This window comes from Panthera onca, chromosome D4 (genome assembly GCF_046562875.1).
Source record: "Panthera onca isolate mPanOnc1 chromosome D4, mPanOnc1 haplotype 2, whole genome shotgun sequence".
Lineage (NCBI taxonomy): Eukaryota > Metazoa > Chordata > Mammalia > Carnivora > Felidae > Panthera > Panthera onca.
The window spans coordinates 50979205-51004908 of record NC_138351.1 but is presented as its reverse complement, the minus strand read 5'-3'; the positions used below and the strand labels follow the sequence as shown (position 1 = coordinate 51004908).

Sequence of the window (25704 nt, the reverse complement as noted above, 5' to 3'; positions counted from 1 at the left end):
AGAATGCTGAATTTTGTCAAATGCTTTTACTGCATTGATTGACAGGATCATATGGTTCTTATCTTTTCTTTTATTAATGTGATGTATCACATTGATTTGCAAATGTTGAACCAGCCCTGCATCCCAGGAATGAATCCCACTTGATCATGGTGAATAATTCTTTTTATATGCTGTTGAATTCGATTTGCTAGTATCTTATTGAGAATTTTTGCATCCATATTCATCAGGGATATTGGCCTGTAGTTCTCTTTTTTACTGGGTCTCTGTCTGGTTTAGGAATCTGGTTAGTAATGCTGGCTTCATAGAATGAGTCTAGAAGTTATCCTTCCCTTTCTATTTTTTGGAATAGCTTGAGAAGGATAGGTATTATCTCTGTTTTAAATGTCTGGTAGAATTCCCCTGGGAAGCCATCTGGTCCTGGACTCTTATTTGTTGGGATATTTTTGATAACTGATTCAATTTCTTCGCTGGTTATGGGTCTGTTCAAGATTTCTATTTCTTCCTGTTTGAGTTTTGGAAGTGTGTGGGTGTTTAGGAATTTGTCCATTTCTTCCAGGTTGTCCAGTTTGATGGCATATAATTTTTCATAGTATTCCCTGATAATTGCTTGTATCTCTGAGGGACTGGTTGTAATAATTCCATTTTAATTCATGATTTAATCTGTTTGGATCATCTCCCTTTTCTTTTTGAGAAGCCTGGCTAGAGGTTTATCAATTTTGTTTATTTTTTCAAAAAACCAACTCTTGGTTTCATTGATCTGCTCTACAGTTTTTTAGATTCTATATTGTTTACTTCTGCTCTGATCTTTATTATTTCTCTTCTTCTGCTGGGTTTGGGATGTCTTTGCTCTTCTGCTTCTATTTCCTTTAGGTGTGCTGTTAGATTTTGTATTTGGGAGTTTTCTTGTTTCTTGAGATAGGCCTGGATTGCAATGTATTTTCCTCTCAGGACTGCCTTCGCTGCATCCCAAAGTGTTTGGATTGTTGTATTTTCATTTTTGTTTGTTTCCATATATTTTTTAATTTCTTCTCTAATTGCCTGGTTGACCCATTCATTCTTTAGTAGGGTGTTCTTTAACCTTCATGCTTTTGGAGGTTTTCCAGACTTTTTCTTGTGGTTGATTTCAAGCTTCATCGCACTGTGGTCTGAAAGTATGCATGGTATGATCTCAATTCTTGTATACTTATGAAGGGCTGTTTTTGTGACCCAGTATGTGATCTATCTTGGAGAAGGTTCCATGTGCACTCAAGAAGAAAGCGTATTCTGTTGCTTTGGCAAATGGATAAAGAAATTGTGGTTTATATACACAATGGAATACTACGTGGCAATGAGAAAGAATGAAATATGGCCTTTTGTAGCAACATGGATGGAAATGGAGAGTGTTATGCTAAGTGAAATAAGTCATACAGAGAAGGACAGATTCCATATGTTTTCACTCCTATGTGGATCCCGAGAAACTTAAGAGAAGACCATGGGGGAGGGGAAGGAAAAAAAAATGGTTAGAGAGGGAGGGAACCAAAACATAAGAGACTCCTAAAAACTGAGAACAAAACTGAGGGTTTATGGGAGGTGGGAAGGAGGGATGGGTGGGTGATGGGTATTGAGGAGGGCACCTCTTGGGATGAGCACTGGGTGTTGTATGGAAACCAATTCGACAATAAATTCCATTAAAAAAAAAAAAGACAAAGACCTTCTGATTTGAAAAAATAAAAAATAAAAAAATAAAATGAATTGCAATACATAATATGCACATCAAATGAAGATATCTGAATTCAAACCTAGCTAAGCTAGTTTCCTCTCTCCTGTGTTCCCAGGGTATGATAATAATCCTAAACATCCTGCAGTTACTTGTTTGTAGATAGAGGCATACATAGTGATATACTTTCACCTTTGAACATTTAGCTTTCACTCTACCTCTATTACAAGGTAGAGATATGAATAGCCTCAGAAAAATATGGTGGTATTTCAGAGTATTAAAAGCCAAACGTGAACATATTCCATTTATTACTTAGAGACTTAGGGGTGAAAGATTTTTATAATAAAACAAGATAAAATTTAATCTTAGAGTGGGATGTATTATTCCCTCTATGTATATATTATTTTTCTCTGGCACCTTCATTGTTTTTCCTTTATGTTGCATTTTAGTAGTATGATGTGGTTAAGAGATTTTTATATCAATCTTGTTTAAGGTTCAATAAGCTTCTTAGATACTGTTTTTTTTTTTTTTTAATCAAATTTGGGAAATTTTCAGCCATTATTTCTTCAGTTATCTTTTTTCTCCCATTCTCTGTCCCTCCACTCCTTCTGGAATTTCAATTACATGTATTTCAGACTGTCTGAAACTGACCCACAGAACATTTAAGTTCTGTTCATTTTTTTTAAAGTTTATTTATTTTGAGAGAGAGAACGTGCACGTGCACTAGTGAGTGTGTGCAGGGGTGGGGCAGAGAAAAAGGGAGAGAAAGAGAGAATCCCAAGAGAATCCTGAGCTGAGAGAGCAAAGCCCTATGTGGGGCTCAAAACTCACAAACCACACTGTGAGATCATGACCTCAGCCGAAATCAAGAGCAGGACACTTAACCAACTGAGCCACCCAGGCACTCCTACAGTCTCTGTTCACTTTTATTTCTTCTCCAGATTAGATCTTTTTTTTAAATCTTTAAGTTGATTGACTCTGCGGACTTCAATCTTCTATTAGGGTCATTCAATCAATTTTTCATTTGAGTTATACTTTCAATACTGGAATTTCCACTTGGTTCTTTTTTGTAATTTTTATTTTCTCTGTGGTATTCTCCATCTTTTCATTTATTATGATTTTATTTTCCTTTAAACCCTTAAATATGTTTATAAACATTTAAAATCTTCTGTTCAACATCTGGATTACCTCTGGTTCAGTGTGCATTGATTGCTTTTCCCCTTGACTCACATCTTCCTAATTTGCTGACATATCTAGTAAGTTTTATAGTATAATGGAAACTTTAAGTGATATGTTGTAGAGATTCTGGATTATGCCGTACTACTTTGGAAAGTATTGATTTTTATTAAATGAGCAATAAACTTTGCTCTAAACCAAAATTCTAAACTTTTCTCCTTTGGAGTATAGACAGCATGTAAAAAAATCTATGTATGCAGTTCTTTCAATTTTTAACTGCTACTTTTTCCTAGGTTCCTTAAAGTTTACTCAATGCATACATAGTTCACTGGTCAGATTAGGATCTGAATAGAGTTTATGCATGTATTTTGGCATTGAGTTGCCCTCTTACCAGGATGTCTTCCTTATATGTGGGCAGGCAATTAGTAAGTTAGTTTCTTCATATAAAATTTAGCAAAATTTACTTGTAATTGAGTTGTATTATCTATAGATTCGCTAATGGAAAAATCAAATATAAAGCTGCTATTAAATATTAAACTTTCTTCCTCTACCTATAAAACTAGAAAGATTATGGATTAAAATATAGGTGGAAGGTGACATTATAGTAAAAATACCATGTTCAAAAAACTGAATGCCTCCATAACAATGATCACAGGGCCTAAAATATCAAATAGTTTTAAAAGTCTTCAAAAGACAATGATTTAAAAGAGGAGGTTTTTACCAACCAAATTTAAGTTGGTATAATTAAATTTGAACATTTCCTTTTGTCCCTTTAAGAGTCGCAAGCCTCAGTCATACTGACATATATATCCTTAAAAAAACATACATATATACATGGACTTAAATGTTGTGGGATGGGTTTTGTTTTGTTCGACTCATATCTCTACTAGGGTTGGAAACAGTTAAAATGAAAACCAAAGTGCTGAATCAAAGTCCCGGAGGCTTATGATGTTTCAATGCTTCAAAAAGGAAAAGTATATAGCTTGTATATTTTGAGTGCTCAGTGAAAATGTTACTGAACTCTAACTACAGGTTTAATTTGAAGATATATTAGGGACATACATTTAGGAGCTATAGAAACTGCTTTTCCTAGAGAAAGGGAGAAAATGGTTGGTTGGTATGAGGTAAAGTTTATCTTCCTTTAACAGCGGGTCCCCTTGAAAAGCTAAAAACTTCTCCAAGGGAAGAGACAGGAAGAGGATGCAGACTAGTTCCTTCTGATATGCTATGAAGTTGCAAAGTTTACTAAGCAGTGTGTACATAGTAGCAAAATCTCAGAAGGAACCACTTTGACATGGGGAAATGTTTCTGAAATATTCTGCCATCAGTGCATTTGTTTATTCCTTGGAGTTTCCTTTCCAAAAATATAAATAAAAACTATTGCTGACAGATTTCTTGCCTCTTTACTCATGCAATACAGCACTGTTTTGCAGTCTTTTTTTTTTTTTTTTTTTTTCCATTATTGTCCCCCTATGGAGCTTTTTGTAGATAATTTTTTACCCTTATCACTGCTCTCTCATGAAACTTTTATATTACAGATATAATGTATATCTGTTAATTGTACAGTGACACTTTGGAGGGCCACAAGCCATTAATCAAGATTTTTTTTTACTCTCCCAAGAAATAATTTTTCCCCTGTGAGAATAATATTGTTCCATTAAAAAATAGAGTACACTAAGGAAATCAGGTGATTTCCAATCATAAACTCAAGAGCAAAAGGGGAGGCAATTCACAAAAGGGAATATAAAATTCATTATCTCTGAAAGGTGAAGTAGAATATTATAGACTTCTTATGGTGATTTGTAGACATAAGAAACTTCATGTGGAGGATAGTATTAAGAGAGGAAAAATCATTTATATGCTTGGTTTAAATTAACATTTAAAAATAATTGAGTAAATGCAACTAACTGTACAGGCCAAAAAATTCAAACCATTATTAATAAGGAAAGTTTTCAGTAAAATTCTTATCATAGTAATAAACTTGAATAAAATTGAAGCCAGCTCTCATTCTTTTTCAACCCTACATCACTGGAGAAAATATAATGGCTAGTTTTTAAAAGAAAATGTAAAGAATAAAGTATAAAAGTATGAAAGGAATTCAAAGTCCTTATAATTGAATTCATTACCTGGTACTGATATTTATCTTTTTAAAAAATGTATGTTTCTTAACAGCCATTTTACAAAGATAGCTTAAAGGAGTAAAAAACTTTTCAAATTAAAATTGAAAATAGATAAATGAAAGCCTTAAAACTATAGTCTAAAACACAAAACAGAGATTTCCTAGATGGAACAATTAAAGATAAAATTCTTTACCTTATAGAAAAAAGAAAATTTAGATGTAAAAATACTCATATTTGAAAAGATCTCGAAGAGGTATTTACACACCCATGTCCACTGTAGCATGAATCACAATAGCCAGGAGGTAAAACAACCTAAATGTCCATCACCAAATGAATAAAAAAATGTATGTATAGTATGTACATACGATAGAATATTACTTAGCCTTTAAAAAAAGGAGACCCTGTTACATGTTACAACTCTGATGAACTTCAAGGGCATTGTAAGTAAAATATCCATTCACAAAGAGACAAATACTGCATGATTCCACCTATAAGAGGTATTTAAAGTAGTCAAACTTATAGAAACAGAAAGTAGAATATGGCTAGCAGAGGAGAAAAATTGAGAGGGAAATGGACAGCTGTTTAATGGGTGTAAGTTTCAGTTTTGTAAGATGAACAAGTTCTAGATATCTGTTGCTCAACACTGTGCCTACAGTTAATGGTTAAGATGGCAAATTTGTGTTCTGTGTTTTTTATCACAATTTTAAAAATTCTGATAGTTAAACCAATAACAGGTATAAGTCACATTTAGAATGTACCTCCTCTAGTTGTTTAGTATATATTCAGATATACAAGTAAAGCTAGAGCAAACAAACTCTAAACAAATCTGGACAGATAAAATATACTTGAATGTATAAAATAACGATAATTGTCCAACTATATCATCATTCTAAATTCAACTATATATGAATAACATGCGGTATACACTTATAGGTCTATAATCCTTATTAAAAAAACTCCTAGGTTATTGTGTTTTAGAATGCAGAATTCTTCAGATTTTAAAAAAATGATACAGCACATATAATGATTATAATAGAACTCCCATAGCAGGGTCTAAGGCAGCATCCTGTCATCAAGTACTTGGCTATTTCTGAAGCAAAAAGTATGAACAGTCATATTAGGTAGGATAATTAAAGACTATAAATAGCCTCATGTCAGTTCAGGTCAGGTTAGGTTTTGTGGCCAGGAGCTTTTAGACCTTAGGATCCCAGATAAATGAATACTGTAGATCTTTTATTCCATTTCAAGAATCTCAACATTTTTACATTGGTAAATATTAATTCTTTATTCCTTGTAATTTTACTAACTGCCAGTGTAATTCCAAGTAGACAAATAAAAACATAGCTAATTCAAAGTCACCACATACCAGCATAAAACATATCCATAGTTAGAATCTATTAGCTTAAAAATCAAAGGTTCCATACAAATTTTGACTTTATCCTAAACTTTTTGTCTTTTGAGTATAGTTGACATCCTATCCTAAACACTTTAAAATCTATTTTATGTATTAGTTTTTAATCTCTATCTGCACTGCCCAAGTGGCAGCCATTGGCCAATTATCGCTTTTAAACTTTCGACTATGTCTATCTAGTCCCAAGTTGAGATGGACTGTGACTGCAAAATCTCATGGATCATTTTTATACTGAGTACATGTTTAAACAATACTCTTTTGGATACACTGGATTAAATAAAATATATTATTAAAATTCATACACCTCTTTTTAATAGGGAATTTAAAATTATATATGTGGCTGGCATTACATGTCTAGTGGAGAGTGTTGCTCTAATACCATGTTAGTCATAATGGCTGAAACTAATTATAATTAAAACATTACTTCCTCTAGGATACCTCTCTGGTGGGGGGGGGGGGTGGATATGAACCCAATGTCAGGTTGCTTCTTATGCTTCTATCATAGTACTGTTTCATTATATTTTAGTTGTTTGTCATTATTCCACCAAGTTCAAAGTTCCTTGAGGAAAGAGACCGGGCTTTTTTTTTTAAATCTCTGCATACACATGTTATAGCACAGGCATAGAACAAATATTCAGTAAATGTTAAAAATGAATCAGAATGTCCCAATGAAATACTATTAAGTTGATGTGAAAAGTCACACACAATTCTGAGTCTATAAGTGACTGGAGCAATAAGCAATCATATATTATATTGTCAGCCTTTCAAAAAAATCAAATGAAATAGTATTAAAGTTTTAAAGTTTCAATTTGTCATGGAAAATATAAAAATCTATGTTCTCTCACCTGAAGTCAAATTTCTAGCTGTACTTTGTGACTTCTGCATTTCAGTAGATTTAAAATTGAGATCATCCTGCATCATCTTCAGCTCTTGATTGGTGATAGAGGATATCTGTTTCATACGATTTATATTCTGTATTTGTAGAGAAATAAAAATAGAAAAACTACACTGATTTAACTCTTCAAGAAAACTCTTGGAAAACACTGCTAAGGGACTAGATGTTGTGAATTGAAATACATCATTCATTATATATGCTTCATGTATGTTTATAAGAGTATAGTGAGATTCAAAGTCAGGTTTTCTCAATATGGAGAGACTAAAGCAAATGTAAAAGAAGTAATTCTGAATTTTATTTCACTATAGAAGAAATTCAACTACACTATTATAAGAACTATTTGGGGGTCTTACGACACTTAGAATATTTAAAAGAAATTGTGCATTTTTCCTTCTATGCTAGCACTCATTAGTAGCTGCTCAAAAAACTTTTTTTTTTTTTTTGAATAAATGAAGATACTCCTTGGTATCATATACTCTTAAAGAGTATTACAAGAAAAGAATACCTTCTATTTATAGTACAAATTACAATGTAAAAATATATCAACATTTTCCATTATAACATGTAGATTTTGAAGTTATCTGTGCAAGCATTCCTTCTCTAAGTTTAAACACATCAACAATGGAAGAAAATCATTAATAATTACTCTGAATTAGTCCCTCACTTACTGCTAAACACTGACATCATACATGTTACCCTTTTCCCCTACTGTCCTTAGCTGAATTTTGCTAGAAATACACAAATTAAAGGAATAAAATAATAATCAAGGGAATTTAAAGGAAACAGATTAAATGAGCAGATGCCATTGTGAACCACTGCGTTTTCTGAACTGTATTTGGAAAGGTAATCACAGTAAAAATAATGAGAGCACTAAGACAGGCACATGGTACTTACTCTACTAGAGTGCTCCAAAAGTGTAACAATGTTGGCTTCTATCTGTGCCTTCCGTTCAAGTTCCTGATTCTTAGCTTCCTCAAAAGTCTCAATAAAAGCTACAGATTCAAAATTACAATGAGAAGTTACTGTTAATATAGTTAATACTATATAAACTCTGATTTGTAGGTCTTAACAGTATTTTTTAGAAATTCAAAGCAAATTTCATTTTTTTTGTTTGTTTCTACGATTTATTTATAATTTTTTTAACTTTTTAATTTTATTTAAATCCAAACTAGTTAACATGGAGTGCAGTAATGATTTCAGGACTAGAATTTAGTGATTCATATGACTTACATATAACAGCCAGTGTGCATTCCAGCCAGTGCCCTCCTTAATGCCCATCACCCATTTAGCCCATCCCCCACCCCAAACCCCTCTAGCAACCCCCAGTCTGTTCTCTGTATTTTCAAGTCTCTTATGGTTTGCCTCCCTCTCTTTTTATCTTTTTTTTTTCTTCCCTTCCCATATGTCACAGTCAATTTTAAGGCACGGTTTCATCTTTTATTAACTCAAGGGTAATTAAATTATTGAATAAGAACATTTCTACATATTTTCACAATTAAAAAAAAGTTTTTTGAATGTTTATTTTTGAGACAGAGAAAGAAACAGAGTGTGAGCAAGGGAGGGCAAAGAGGGAGAGAGGGAGACACAGAATCCAAAGTAGTTTCCAGGCTCTGAGCTGTCAGCACAGAGCCTGACTCAGGGCCTGAACCCACAAATCATGAGATCATGATCTGAGCCAATGTCAGACACTTAACCAACTGAGCCACCCAGGCACCCCTACTTATTTTCAAACTTTTAAAGCTTAACTGTTGTGATCTTAATACAAGTAAACTAAAAGTTACTCAGAAATAATAGTTGATATAAAGAAGAACAGAAAAAAATCTGTTCTTACATAGGATCTCCTTGATCTATAATTATTAATATTTACAATTAGTCACTAATTTCAATACTGAGAGTAGTTACTAATAAATATTTTATCTGAAAGTATTTTACTTATAATGTTACATTAATCTCAACTAAATAAATTTAATAATTTATTCACATTATAAATAGTTTCTAAGAAATCCTCCTTCTCTTGTCTTATAGAATGAGTACATAATTTACTTTTTTATATTCTTAAAAATTTTTTTTTAATCTTTATTTATTTTTTGAGAGAGAGAGAGAGAGAGAAAGAGAGAGCAAGCCAGCAGGACAGGAACAGAGAGGGAGGGAGACACAGAATCCAAAGCAGGCTCCAGGCTCCGAGCTGTCAACACAGAGCCTGATGAGGGGCTTGAACACACAAACCGTGAGTTCATGACCTGAGCCGAAGTCGGAAGCTTAACCGACAGAACCAGCCAGGGGCCCCTACTCTTTTTTATATTCTTAAAAATGTATTCTATGGCTTTCCCCAAAATAAAAACTTACAGTAAGCTAAAAACAACTTTACTGTTATTATGAAACAATGAATTAATTTTGAGATAATTTTTGGTACTTGCTGAGATTTTAAAGAAATCTTGGGATATTGTTAAATCAGAATTAGCAATTACTACTTTATGGCATGCTTCGATGAGGCTAACAATTGACATCAGACCTATAAAACTTCAGATTCTAGTAAAATGATTATTAAAAAAGGAAACCAATAATAAATATTAGTTTTGAAAAATTTCTGAATGTACAACACAATTTTAAGTGAAGATCTACTTACAAAGTTAAGATTTTTAAAAAGTAAATTAGAAGTTGCAACAGAAGGCTACCAAAACTACCATCAGTGACAGAATCAAGTAGCAAAATCTGAGGTAAGGGCTGATATATAATGAGAGAAGTATTATAAAGAGTTAAAAAAAAAGGGTGAAAGACACTAAAGATGAATGCAGTGAAGCATGTAAAAGAGAACATTCAACATTCAATCAATAAGTGGTCTCTATACAATTAATGTAAACGCTAGTTTTAGAATCTATCCCTAACCTAAAAATACTCATACACACAAATATACAAAACCTTTCTAAATTCTCTACCCATCCCTAAGCTCTGCTTGATATTTATTAATTCCTCAAGGCAAATGCTTTGAATGTCCACACTCCTGGATTTATTATTAGCTACTGTATCTTCCCAAAACGAGATCTCTGATTTGGTATAAATGAACAGATACCTGAGAATATTTTCATATCAATAAGATGACCACTTACTGTCCATATTTTCCTCTCGTTTTTTTAGTTCCTTGTACTTCTGATTCATTTCACCTATAAGAGACACAAAATATAACATCAATTTCACAAACTCCAGATGGTGTTCTAAATATAAAATATCTCTTAGGTTCTCTATATACCAATGGTCACTTTTCAGTGACCATTAGTTACTGAAAATTCATTATTTTCAATTCAGTGACATTCTTTTATATTAACATAGAATCTTTTTCAATACCTATATACTTATGTTTGACTATCTGGAAAAAACAATCTCCTGACTGGAAAGGACTTAAAAGCTTTCCAATGGTTCTCTATTTCAGTCCCAACTTGGAGCTATTCAACCTGCACATGAACACCACTGGTGATGGGAATCATAAGTTCCCACAGAAGTTCATTCCATCTTTGAATAACTCACAACAGGAAGCAAAAACAGCAAAGTCAGCTCCCTCACAGAATTTAAAATCTAAAGATTGAACATGTAATTAGAATGGACTAAGTGCTACCTCATGAAAAAGGACGCTATAAGAGCACAGAATATGGATAACTTACCTAGTTAAGGAATTCGCAGAAATTTTCTCTAAAGAAGTAATATTTAAAAGCTGCATTATATAAAGAATAAATGAATAGGAGTCACCTGGTTGAAACAGAGAAGGGGTTCAAAGTCAAAGCAATGCAAATACAGAAACTTCAAAGTGAACAAGGAAGTGACAGAGCGGTATGGCAGAGGCAGAAAATGTGAAGTGAAAAAGTGGCACAAAGAGAAGGCAAAGTGATGAGAGATCTTAAAAGACACATATAAAGAAGTTTGGACTTTCACCTAAGGACAATGGCAAAATTACTAAAGAATTTTAAGCAGGGGAATCAAATGATCAATTTGCATTTTTGAAAAATATCTCTGGTTGAGTGAATAAAAGGGAAATAAATTTTGGAGACAATATGACCAGTTTAGGAGGTTGTCACAGTAATCCAGGTAAAAGATGAAGGTTCCCTGGAGTAGGGCAGTGGCAGTTAGGATGGAAAGCAGATTTTTGTTGCAGACATTTAAGAGCCAGAGTGAACTGATTTTGTAGGACTCCCAGGTTTCTGGCCTGGGCAACTGAGGACATGGTCATATTATTAACTGAAAAGAGAAGCAAGTTTAGGAAGAAATTGCTTACAGCAGGTCTGGATATGTTGCATTTAATATATGTGAAAGACATGTTAAAAGGGCAAAAATCTAAGACCCCAATAAATGGATGAAATTGGACACTTTAGCTGCATAAAGGGACTGTTATAGAGGTGGATCATGATTATTTTATGACAACAGGATTTTCAGCGTAACAAAAAATGAGTTTTAGAAGCACACTGCTATTTCCCTGGACTAGTGAGACAGTTGCAGCCCTGTGTTCTCAGAGTCCCAGGTAGAGAAAGCATAAGTTTGTGCTTGCATCAATCTGCAATTTCTTCATCTGAGTCAGTCAATTTTTAGCATTTTGGAAAAACCAAGAAACGTTATTAAGATGATATCTAGCAAAGATGGTGAGAATCATAGACCAGAGATTCCTAAGGAAGTTCCTGATAAGGAGCTGGTGGCTAAAAGAACTTTAAGAAGAGTTCAAAGAAAATGGGAGCCAAAGGTTATAGTGCATAGGTTAAAACCCAACGGTCAGCCTGTGTTCTATTTAAACTCCTATGCAGCTTTTTCAAATACTGGCTAGAGTAAAGTTAGGGAAAAGAGAAGACAGTTGGGGTAGAACCTCAAATTACATGGAGGCATGGCCTTCTACTTATATATATATATATTTGCTTGGGTGGGAAGTGAGTTACAAGAAGGTGATGGAACAGAAACCTGGGTCAGCAGTTTTATTGTTTTCTGGTCTAAATATTTTCGCCAAACTCATTGAGGAGAGCCCTGATACAGAGAAAATCTTGTCAAGGCCCCCAAAACAGCATTGACAATAAAAAGCTAAAAGTGAACTCCACTCCTTAAGAAGAGTAAATACCCTGTGGTCCTTAATTTCCAGCCAATGAACACCGAGAACCAATGGGAAACGTTGGGTTCATTCAGACTAAGGCTTTGGATGCATTAACTTCACTGAACAGCTATCTGAGTTCATATGATCACCAATGGTCTCAGAGCATATTGATGCATGATAGGTTATTAAGGGGAAGGGGAGAGATAATTTGTTATTAATAACAAACTTTGCATACGATGTTTTAAAATTAGTCTTAAAATAAATATCACCATTCACTCACCTTATGGCAATAGTTTTTTGAGTTGGGAACAAAGAATTAGAGATGGAATACCCTCCACAGGAGGATTATATGCATGGAAATGTTACGTAACATGTGAAGTAGCAGAAAAGGTAGTTTCTGCTGAACCGGCCATAGCCCAGATTTCTAAGAAAGTCCTGATTAAGAAGTTGCGCCAGAGATTGGCCAGGCATTAAAGAATTAGGAGGAAGGCTTGCATCCTATGCTTTACAAAAATGTAACTACCATCGTATCTTTCTTCTTACTTAAAAGAATCTCCTATACATGCTGTTCCTAGTTCCTCATATTGCTATCAGACCTCAAGACATGTAATAAGACTTCTCCTTCTACCATTCTAATGAAACTTCTCTCCATAAGGTTATATGATTCTTTAGTTATCGAATCCAAGGGGGCAGTTTCCAGTTCTTATATTACACTGTAATATTTGACACTATTGATACTTTCTTCCTTCTTTCAATTTTTTCCCCCTTATTTGTTACTGTTAGGGTGGGAACTTCTGATTTCTCTCACTCTCAGATCATTCTTTCTGCATTCTCTTCATGGCTTTCGCTTTCTTATTTAAATTCTGGTTTCTGCCTTTAGTTGACTTCTAATGCTACATTACATCCAAGAAAATTGTACTCATTTTTGTGGTTTAAAAACTCCCAAATTTGACCTTTTCCCTAATTTTCAGATTGTTTTATCCAACTGCTTACTAGATATATTCATGTGGGTACTTTCAAGACAGCCTAATAGTTTATTAATAATTAAATTCATCAGTCTTCCCTCTCAGAGTCTGCACCGCTCTGTATTCCCTATTATGTTGGGAAGTCCTTCGCCACACACTTATCATCCAAGTCAGAAACCTGGGAGAGTATTTCCTCCTTCTCTTTTCAAATCCTTGTTCTTAACTGTCATCAGATTGAGCTAGAAGACATATCTGGTCAATGTCTCCAACTATACAGCTGGCCAGCTGGATTAGAAAGGACAGAGCTCCCATATAGTTTAGCAGATTACCAAGCTTTGTAAAACCTTCTCCCTTATCATTGTTTTTAGGAATAAAAGAGGTTGGGGCACTAGTAAACGCCTCTATTTTGTGATTTCTCAGTTGGAGGATTCATATCTGAGCTGTCCATGATAGGCAATGTACAGATGTGGGCAGTCCTGAGGTAGGGTAAAATACAGGAGTTATTACCAAATGTACCCTTAGTTGTACTATTAAAGGAGAGTTCAAGATCATAGATACGGGAAGCTAATCAGTATATTACCTGGAGGTGTCAAAGCAGGCAAGCAGAAGGACCTTAAGTAGTAAGATTAAAGAGACCAAAGGAGTAGGAAAACAGCACGCTGATAAGGGTTATTTTAGGGTTATCCTCAAATTCTGAATATATGATGTAATTATAGTTCTACATAATTTACTTTACTTCAAATTTACTGAATGCCTGCTATGTGCTAGATACTGTAGCACGTGCTACAAATCAAAATGAACAAGATAGTTACAACTCTATCATAGAAAGGATTACAATCTACATTAGGTGTACATGTAGAACCAAAAGCTACAATGGAAACTAACTGAGGTATATATGAAGTCCTGTGGTAAGTAGATAGGTGAAAGAGTTCAGGAAGTATCCTATCAGCAAGGCACTCTAACAGGTAGAAATTATGGAGATGAAGAAGACCTTTACATTCAAAACATTTATACTCCACCAATGCAAGTACCCCAAAATTATAAACTATTAATTCAGGCCTTTTTCCCCCTCACTTGGAGGAAAAAATAAATGGGTATAGACTATTACAAAAGACTTGGTATACTGTAGAAAGGACATATTGTCTTTTGATGGTGTCTGCTATAGAAAGCTAGTGGAGTAAGAGAGATACGCTCTTCTTGCACTACCAAGGGGCTGAGTAACCACCACAATTGCCTTTGTCCTCACTATCCGTTCATCTGACTCTATTACTTCTCTGCCATCAAATGTTCTCTGGACTCTAGGCTTACAGAGTCATCTTGATTTTTATTCTCCAAGAAGTAGCTCTGCCCCTAAAGAAGGTCTGAGTACCATTTCCCCTCCATTTTCTCTCTTGACAAATATACAACAAGGCATACGCTAATGATTCTTCTGGCCTAAAGTTCCCCAAATTGGCAGGCCTACTGATTTTGGAGGGGAAAGAGCAAACAAACAAATAAACAAACAAAAAAACTAACCAAGCAAAACAACAACAAAATTAACAAATAAAATTAGAGAAGTGGGCCGTGAATAAACCCCAAAGGACTTTTACATATCCAAATTCTTTCCTTTCTAGCATTTGGGGTCCTTCTGAGGCTAGCTAAGTCTCCCCAGGACCTTTGAGTAGTCAATACCTTTGAATTTTCCTTCTGTGGCATGGTTTTAGTCTCTACCATTCTGTTCATTCTACTCTTAGTGAGTTCCAGTTCTTTTTTTGCCCCTTTTAAAGTATAATGCCAAGAAAGATAGGATTCGAAGCAGACTATTACTTCCCATACCCTATATATCCACCTTTTTGTTAATGCAACCTAGGATTTCAGCTGTTTGGGAGGCTACAGCACATTAATTCATACTAAACTACTGTCTAAATCTTTGCTAACATTTTCACCTATTTTAGTAAGCCAGGACAGTTTCTCTTCCCCTTTCCTACTTAAATTGTAATTAGTTTGAGGTTCCTGTTAAATTCCATCTTTTTATATTCAGTCTCTCTTTCCCACCTACTTTTCACCTATCATCGTAGCAGTAAGTAATAAACTAGCATATGAAATACTACCAAACTAGTACGTGAAGATGAGTCCATATAAGTTTAATGTTTTAAACTAACTTCTGGCTTCAGGCTTCATCCAACTTATCAGCCATACATTCTCTGCAAAATGTTTTAAATTTTTGCAGGCAAGTTTTCTTACAGCTATGCAGTAAATAATTCTATTTTTACACACTGGAGGCACTTTAAAAATATATAATAAAAATTCTCTAAATATGTAAAAGTTGAATTATTATAAAAAGCCTCACCACATAAATAAGAGAAAAAGGACTGTAAAGACATGTGTTTTAACAGAGTAATATCAATAAAACTGGATGGTATAATGAGTAGTCCTTAGAATGTACTAAACACAAGTTCTTAATTATTTCCTCAAGAAGTGGTTATAAAACTTTAGCATGTATCAGAATCATCAGGAGGGTTTGCTGAAACACAAATTCCCTATTCCCAGTGTTTCACATTCAGTAGGTCTGAGGTGAAGCCAAAGAATTTTTATTTCTGACAAGTTTCAGATAGTACTCAAGTACCTGATCTGGAAATGATACCATCTTCTAATGAAAAATACAAAATGTAGCTTACCCAATCTCCAAATTGAAAAATAAGCAATGATTCATTCTTCTTCATTGAATGTATATTGAATCTCTACAGAACAGCAATGCATAAATGCCATTTGGCATCTCAGATACCAGAGGATAAACCACTTTGAAACTGAATCAGTTATTTTAAACATCCTAGGGAAAATACTTTCCTCAAAATATGTTTTGGGAAAATCTTCAGGAAAGTTACTCAAGTTTCAGTTTATAAATTAATAGCATTAATAATAACAGCCAGTAACTAACATTATGTGCACTTTTATAACTGTATGCTATTTTGAGTCAGTTACTTACACACACACACACACACACACACACACACACACACACACACCCATTCATTTAATATGCACAGTGACTCTAAGTAGTAAGGAGGTACTGTTATCATCTCCATTTTAAAAATGAAGAAACTGGTATAGCGGAAGATGGCGGCGTAGGAGGACGCGGGGCTCACAGCGCGTCCTGCCGATCACTTAGATTCCACCTACACCTGCCTAAAGAACCCAGAAAACCGCCAGAGGATTAGCAGAAGGGAGTCTCCGGAGTCAAGCGCAGACTAGAGGCCCACGGAAGAGGGTAGGAAGGGCGGCGAGGCGGTGCGCGCTCCACGGACTGGCGGGAGGGAGCCGGGGCGGAGGGGCGGCTCGCCGGCCAAGCAGAGCCCCCGAGTCTGGCTGGCAAAAGCGGAGGGGCAAGACGGACTGTGTTCCGACAGCAAGCGCGACTTAGCATCTGGGAGGTCATAAGTTAACAGCTCTGCTCGGAAAGCGGGAAGGCTGGAGGACAAAGGGAGGGAGAGCTGCTGAGCCCCCGGACGGCAGAGCTCAGCTTGGCGGGGAACAAAGGCGCCAGCGCCATCTCCCCCGCCCATCCCCCAGCCAAAATCCCAAAGGGAACCAGTTCCTGCCAGGGAACTTGCTCGCTCCGCGCAAACACCCAACTCTGTGCTTCTGCGGAGCCAAACCTCCGGCAGCGGATCTGACTCCCTCCCGCTGCCACAGGGCCCCTCCTGAAGTGGATCACCTAAGGAGAAGCGAGCTAAGCCTGCCCCTCCACCCCCCGTGCACCTTGCCTACCCACCCCAGCTAATACGCCAGATCCCCAGCAACACAAGCCTGGCAGTGTGCAAGTAGCCCAGACGGGACACGCCACCCCACAGTGAATCCCGCCCCTAGGAGAGGGGAAGAGAAGGCACACACCAGTCTGACTGTGGCCCCAGCAGTGGGCTGGGGGCAGACATCGGGTCGGACTGCGGCCCCGCCCACTAACTCCAGTTATACACCACAGCACAGGGGAAGTGCACTGCAGGTCCTCACCACGCCAGGGACTCTCCAAAATGACCAAACGGAAGAATTCCCCTCAGAAGAATCTCCAGGAAATAACAACAGCTAATGAACTGATCAAAAAGGATTTAAATAATATAACAGAAAGTGAATTTAGAATAATAGTCATAAAATTAATCGCTGGGCTTGAAAACAGTATACAGGACAGCAGAGAATCTCTTGCCACAAAGATCGAGGGACTAAGGAACAGTCACGAGGAGTTGAAAAACGCTTTAAACAAAATGCAAAACAAAATGGAAACCACGATGGCTCGGCTTGAAGAGGCAGAGGAGAGAATAGGTGAACTAGAAGAAAAAGTTATGGAGAAAGAGGAAGCTGAAAGAAAGAGAGATAAAAAAATCCAGGAGTATGAGGGGAAAATTAGAGAACTAAGTGATACACTAAAAAAAAATAATATACGCATAATTGGTATCCCAGAGGAGGAAGAGAGAGGGAAAGGTGCTGAAGGGGTACTTGAACAAATTATAGCTGAGAACTTCCCTGAACTGGGGAAGGAAAAAGGCATTGAAATCCAAGAGGCACAGAGAACTCCCTTCAGACGTAACTTGAATCGATCTTCTGCACGACATATCATAGTGAAACTGGCAAAATACAAGGATAAAGAGAAAATTCTGAAAGCAGCAAGGGATAAACGTGCCCTCACATATAAAGGGAGACCTATAAGACTCGGGTCTGATCTCTCCTTTGAAACTTGGCAGGCCAGAAAGGCTTGGCACGATATCTACAGTGTGCTAAACAGAAAAAATATGCAGCCGAGAATCCTTTATCCAGCAAGTCTGTCATTTAGAATAGAAGGAGAGATAAAGGTCTTCCCAAACAAACAAAAACTGAAGGAATTTGTCACCACGAAACCAGCCCTACAAGAGATCCTAAGGGGGATCCTGTGAGACAAAGTACCAGAGACATCACTACAAGCATAAAACATACAGACATCACAATGACTCTAAACCCATATCTTTCTATAATAACACTGAATGTAAATGGATTAAATGCGCCAACTAAAAGACATAGGGTATCAGAATGGATAAAAAAACAAGACCCATCTATTTGCTGTCTACAAGAGACTCATCTTAGATCTGAGGACACCTTTAGATTGAGAGTGAGGGGATGGAGAACTATTTATCATGCTCCTGGAAGCCAAAAGAAAGCTGGAGTAGCCATACTTATATCAGACAAACTAGACTTTAAATTAAAGGCTGTAACAAGAGATGAAGAAGGGCATTATATAATAATCACAGGGTCTATCCACCAGGAAGAGCTAACTATTATAAATGTCTATGCGCCAAATACCCGAGCCCCCAGATATATAAAACAATTACTCATAAACATAAGCAACCTTATTGATAAGAATGTGGTCATTGCAGGGGACTTTAACACCCCACTTACAGAAATGGATAGATCATCTAGACACACAGTCAATAAAGAAACAAGGGCCCTGAATGATACATTGGATCAGATGGACTTGACAGATATATTTAGAACTCTGCATCCCAAAGCAACAGAATATACTTTCTTCTCGAGTGCACATGGAACATTCTCCAAGATAGATCATATACTGGGTCACAAAACAGCCCTTCATAAGTTTACAAGAATTGAAATTATACCATGCATACTTTCAGACCACAATGCTATGAAGCTTGAAATCAACCACAGGAAAAAGTCTGGAAAACCTCCAAAAGCATGGAGGTTAAAGAACACCCTACTAACGAATGAGTGGGTCAACCAGGCAATTAGAGAAGAAATTAAAATATATATGGAAATGGGGCGCCTGGGTGGAGCAGTCGGTTAAGCGTCCGACTTCAGCCAGGTCACGATCTCACGGTCCGTGAGTTCGAGCCCCGCGTCAGGCTCTGGGCTGATGGCTCAGAGCCTGGAGCCTGTTTCCGATTCTGTCTCCCTCTCTCTCTGTCCCTCCCCCGTTCATGCTCTGTCTCTCTCTGTCCCAAAAATAAATAAACGTTGAAAAAAAAAAAAAAATTTAAAAAAAAAAAAAAATATATATATATGGAAACAAACGGAAATGAAAATACAACAATCCAAACGCTTTGGGATGCAGCGAAGGCAGTCCTGAGAGGAAAATACATTGCAATCCAGGCCTATCTCAAGAAACAAGAAAAATCCCAAATACAAAATCTAACAGCACACCTAAAGGAAATAGAAGCAGAACAGCAAAGGCAGCCTAAACCCAGCAGAAGAAGAGAAATAATAAAGATCAGAGCAGAAATAAACAATATAGAATCTAAAAAAACGGTAGAGCAGATCAACGAAACCAAGAGTTGGTTTTTTGAAAAAATAAACAAAATTGACAAACCTCTAGCCAGGCTTCTCAAAAAGAAAAGGGAGATGACCCAAATAGATAAAATCATGAATGAAAATGGAATGATTACAACCAATCCCTCAGAGATACAAACAATTATCAGGGAATACTATGAAAAATTATATGCCAGCAAATTGGACAACCTGGAAGAAATGGACAAATTTCTAAACACCCACACTCTTCCAAAACTCAATCAGGAGGAAATAGAAAGCTTGAACAGACCCATAACCAGCGAAGAAATTGAATCGGTTATCAAAAATCTCCCAACAAATAAGAGTCCAGGACCAGATGGCTTCCCAGGGGAGTTCTACCAGACATTTAAAGCAGAGATAATACCTATCCTTCTTAAGCTATTCCAAGAAATAGAAAGGGAAGGAAAACTTCCAGACTCATTCTATGAAGCCAGTATTACTTTGATTCCTAAACCAGACAGAGACCCAGTAAAAAAAGAGAACTACAGGCCAATATCCCTGATGAATATGGATGCAAAAATTCTTAATAAGATACTAGCTAATCGAATTCAACAGCATATAAAAAGAATTATTCACCATGATCAAGTGGGATTCATTCCTGGGATGCAGGGCTGGTTCAACATTCGCAAATCGATCAACGTGATACATCACATTAACAAAAAAAAAGAGAAGAACCATATGATCCTGTCGATCGATGCAGAAAAGGCCTTTGACAAAATCCAGCACCCTTTCTTAATAAAAACCCTTGAGAAAGTCGGGATAGAAGGAACATACTTAAAGATCATAAAGGCCATTTATGAAAAGCCCACAGCTAACATCATCCTCAACGGGGAAAAACTGAGAGCTTTTTCCCTGAGATCAGGAACACGACAGGGATGCCCACTGTCACCGCTGTTGTTTAATATAGTGCTGGAAGTTCTAGCATCAGCAATCAGACAACAAAAGGAAATCAAAGGCATCAAAATTGGCAAAGATGAAGTCAAGCTTTCGCTTTTTGCAGATGACATGATATTATACATGGAAAATCCGATAGACTCCACCAAAAGTCTGCTAGAACTGATACATGAATTCAGCAAAGTTGCAGGATACAAAATCAATGTGCAGAAATCAGTTGCATTCTTATACACTAACAATGAAGCAACAGAAAGACAAATGAAGAAACTGATCCCATTCACAATTGCACCAAGAAGCATAAAATATCTAGGAATAAATCTAACCAAAGATGTAAAAGATCTGTATGCTGAAAACTATAGAAAGCTTATGCAGGTAATTGAAGAAGATATAAAGAAATGGAAAGACATTCCCTGCTCATGGATTGGAAGAATAAATATTGTCAAAATGTCAATACTACCCAAAGCTATCTACACATTCAATGCAATCCCAATCAAAATTGCACCAGCATTCTTCTCGAAACTAGAACAAGCAATCCTAAAATTCATATGGAACCACAAAAGGCCCCGAATAGCCAAAGTAATTTTGAAGAAGAAGACCAAAGCAGGAGGCATCACAATCCCAGACTTTAGCCTCTACTACAAAGCTGTCATCATCAAGACAGCATGGTATTGGCATAAAAACAGACACACAGACCAATGGAATAGAATAGAAACCCCAGAACTAGACCCACAAACGTATGGCCAACTAATCTTTGACAAAGCAGGAAAGAACATCCAATGGAAAAAAGACAGTCTCTTTAACAAATGGTGCTGGGAGAACTGGACAGCAACATGCAGAAGGTTGAAACTAGACCACTTTCTCACACCATTCACAAAAATAAACTCAAAATGGATAAAGGACCTGAATGTGAGACAGGAAACCATCAAAACCTTAGAGGAGAAAGCAGGAAAAGACCTCTCTGACCTCAGCCGTAGCAATCTCTTACTCGGCACATCCCCAAAGGCAAGGGAATTAAAAGCAAAAGTGAATTACTGGGACCTTATGAAGATAAAAAGCTTCTGCACAGCAAAGGAAACAACCAACAAAACTAAAAGGCAACCAACGGAATGGGAAAAGATATTTGCAAATGACACATCGGACAAAGGGCTAGTATCCAAAATCTATAAAGAGCTCATCAAACTCCACACCCGAAAAACAAATAACCCAGTGAAGAAATGGGCAGAAAACATGAATAGACACTTCTCTAAAGAAGACATCCGGATGGCCAACAGGCACATGAAAAGATGTTCAACGTCGCTCCTTATCAGGGAAATACAAATCAAAACCACACTCAGATACCACCTCACGCCAGTCAGAGTGGCCAAAATGAACAAATCAGGAGACTATAGATGCTGGAGAGGATGTGGAGAAACAGGAACCCTCTTGCACTGTTGGTGGGAATGCAAATTGGTGCAGCCGCTCTGGAAAGCAGTGTGGAGGTTCCTCAGAAAATTAAAAATAGACCTACCCTATGACCCAGCAATAGCACTGCTAGGAATTTATCCAAGGGATACAGGAGTATTGATGCATAGGGGCACCTGTACCCCAATGTTTATAGCGGCACTCTCAACAATAGCCAAATTATGGAAAGAGCCTAAATGTCCATCAACTGATGAATGGATAAAGAAATTGTGGTTTATATACACAATGGAATACTACGTGGCAATGAGAAAAAATGAAATATGGCCTTTTGTAGCAACGTGGATGGAACTGGAGAGTGTGATGCTAAGTGAAATAAGCCATACAGAGAAAGACAGATACCATATGGTTTCACTCTTATGTGGATCCTGAGAAACATAACAGAAACCCATGGGGGAGGGGAAGGAAAAAAAAAAAAAAAAAAAAAAAAAAAAGAGTTTAGAGTGGGAGAGAGCCAAAGCATAAGAGACTATTAAAAACTGAGAACAAACTGAGGGTTGATGGGGGGTGGGAGGGAGGGCAGGGTGGGTGATGGGTATTGAGGAGAGCACCTTTTGGGATGAGCAGTGGGTGTTGTATGGAAACCAATTTGACAGTAAATTTCATATATTAAAAAATAAAAAATAAAAAAATAAAAAAATAAATAAAAATGAAGAAACTACTAGATCAATTAATTATTCATTAATTTTTTAAAAAAGAGGGTACTAAGGTATAGAAAGGTCAGATAGTATGTCCAAGATCATCCAGTAAAACGGCACAGCTCAGATTTGAATACAGGCATTTTGGTTGCAGAACCTATGCTCTTAAATAGAACTATCCTGTCTTTATAAATTCTATATTATCTAACATAAGAATAAAAGCTTCCAAACTAGGCCATGGCACCCTGCGTATGAAAAAGTATCCTATGCTTCAAAGAAGCATATAAATTATAGAGTAAATCACAATGAGTTTATTTAGAGTTTAGGACAGTAATCCAATGATTCTACAGCACTTTATGTATACTTCTATCATGATACATATTTATTATATTGCAGCTGTTCAATATTTAGATGTCTATGATATGCTGTATCAATAATCACATATTTAGTTTTACAATCTAATCCATCTTTGGAAAGGTACTGAACTCTAAAAATGAGGAAATAATTTGTAATGAGTAATAATGCCCAAGAATCCTTCTTGCAGAGATATGTGACTGTACTTTTTTTTATGTGACTGTACTTTTTCAACAGTATTTGTCAAGCCTAGTCTGTGTAAGTAGACATCCAGAAAATTAGCCCCACCTTGTGGATCACAGTAGTCCTACAAATTCAGGCCTTTAAGAACAGTGAACCATCAAAGTGTATATTCTCTTGACTGACAAAAAATAAGAAATTTATAAATAACACTGGTGAGGAAGCACTTTCACATACTGCTGTTGGCTGTATAAAACAGCACAATCTTTTCAGGAAGAAATAAACAAAAATAATAGAAATTGTAAAAGTAACATTCTATTTATAATGTCACTTCTAGAAATTTATCATATGGAAATACGCAAGCTAATGAACATGTATATAACAAGGTTATTTACTGCAGCATTGTTCTTGGTGGTGAAAAATTAGAAATCATCTAAATGTCAATGTGGATCCAGTGAATACTTTAACCATAGTAACAAAGAGGATGATAGCAGGTAACAATTGTTGAGAGTAATAAATATGTGCCAGGTACCATTCTTGGTCTGGCTTTAAAACTCTGACATTGTGGGGAGCCTGGGTGGCTCAGTCGGTTAAGTGGCCAACTTCTGCTCAGGTCATGATCTCATGGTTCGTGAGTTGGAGCCCCGCGTCGGGCTCTGTGCTGACAGCTCAGAGCCTGGAGCCTATTTCGGATTCTGTGTCTCCCTCTCTCTGACCCTCCCCTGTTCATGCTCTGTCTCTCCCTGTCTCAAAAACAAATAAAAAAACGTTAAAAAAAATTTAAGAAAAAAAAAAAAAAAACTCTCACATTGACCACTATACTATACTTCTTAGATAGAAGTAGATATCCTCAAATGGAAGAAGGTATATTATATATAGTTAAATGAAAGACTCAACCTCAGAGAACCTGTATTACTCCATCTTAAAATACATACGCTTATATATGTACAGAAAAAGTCTAAAAGGCTATAGACACCAAACTGTAAATAATGATCACCTCTGAAGACTGGGATGACTCTAAGGAGAAAGGAGATGATTTTTTACTTGATACACTTTTATACTGCTTGAATTTTTCACCTTAAGTATATATCAGACTTTTATAAAAAAATAAAGCACACAATTTTAAAAAATGAATTAACTAGAGTCTTTAAAATGACTTTAGGGGTGCCTGGGTGGCTCAGTTTGTTAAGCGGCCGACTTCAGCTCAGGTTATGATCTTGTGGTCCGTGAGTTTGAACCCTGCGTCGGGCTCTGTGCTGACAGCTCAGAGCCTGGAGCCTGCTTTGGATTCTGTCTCCCTCTCTCTCTACTCCTCTCCTGTTTATGCTCTATCTTTCTCTGTCTCTCAAAGATAAATAAATGTTAAAATAAAAAATAAAATAAAATAAAATAAAGTAACTTTAAAGAAAATTTTTTTGAAAATTAGGAAGGGATAACCTCCTATAATTGCAGTTAATGAAAGCATGAGAATGGTCATTTGAGGCAACACACACACACACACACACACACACACACCCCGTAAAATGAAGTACATTCAGGTGATTAAAACTCTAGAAAATTCTGAGTAAGCCATGTTTATAACTGGTAATTTCTTGATAAAGATGGCAGGTTGAATAGGCACAGTAACTCTAATCCTCTCCCAAACTCAACAAAAACTACAGAAAAAAAATTTTAAAGGTAAAACTCCCAGAAATGAGATTTTTAGTGGAGCCTTTGTCTAATTATGGAATCAGGGTAATGCTGGCCTCATAGAATGAATCTGGAAATTTCCCTTTCATTTCTAATTTTTGGAATAGTTTGAGAACAGGTGTTAAGTTTTCTTTAAATGTTTGGTAGACTTGCTCTGGTAAGCCATCTGGCCCTGGACTTTTGTTTTTTGGGAGGCTTTTGATTATTGATTCAATTATTTTGCTGGTTACTAGTCTATTTAAGTTTTGGTAGTTTATACGTGTCTAGGAATTTATCCACTTCTTCCAAATTGTCCAATTTGTTGGCATATAATTTTTCATAATATTCTCTTGTAATTGTTTGAATTTCTTTGGTGTTGGTTGTTATTTCTCCTCATTTATGATGTTACTTATTTGGGTCCTGTCTCTTTTCTTTTTGGTAAGTCTAGCGAGGGGTTTATCAATTTTATGAATTTTTTCAAAGAACTAGCTCCTGGTTTCATTGATCTGTTCTGATTTTTTTGGTTTCTATATCATTTATTTCTGCTCTAATCTTTATTACTCCCCTTCTTCTGCTGGCTTAAGGCAGAAACAATACTTTAAAAAGCACAATTAACCAAATATTTAACGGCTGGCATTTAGCTGAGAAAGGAGAAATCCATACGGGTTCTGCCTTTTCTGAAAAGTAGCATGGCATCTGCCAATCATGCTCTGCTTGAATAATGATGTAGTTTGGGGGAGCCTGGATGGCTCAGTCAGTTAAGCGTCCGACTTTGGCTCAGGTCATGATCTCGTGGTTTGTGAGTTTGGGACCCACGTTGGGCTCTGTGCTGACAGCTCAGAGCTGAAGCCTGCTTTAGAATCTGTGTCTCCCTCTCTCTCCGC

At 36.3% G+C, this 25704-nt stretch overlaps 1 protein-coding gene across 4 annotated transcripts in view; it reads right to left on the bottom strand.

The window, feature by feature from the left end:
- The window catches only part of IFT74 (intraflagellar transport 74), a 94987-nt gene that overhangs the window by 12503 nt on the left and 56780 nt on the right, over positions 1 to 25704 (bottom strand). For 3 of the 4 annotated variants that reach the window (XM_060609615.3, XM_060609616.3, XM_060609617.3), the window contains exons 14-16: positions 10406 to 10459; positions 8193 to 8290; positions 7249 to 7375 (exon numbers count right to left, since the gene is read on the bottom strand). In XM_060609615.3, the coding sequence (XP_060465598.2) occupies positions 7249 to 7375; positions 8193 to 8290; positions 10406 to 10459 (279 nt within the window). The remainder of the gene's footprint in view (positions 1 to 7248; positions 7376 to 8192; positions 8291 to 10405; positions 10460 to 25704) is intronic. The other variant, XM_081790903.1, reaches the window with a different exon arrangement.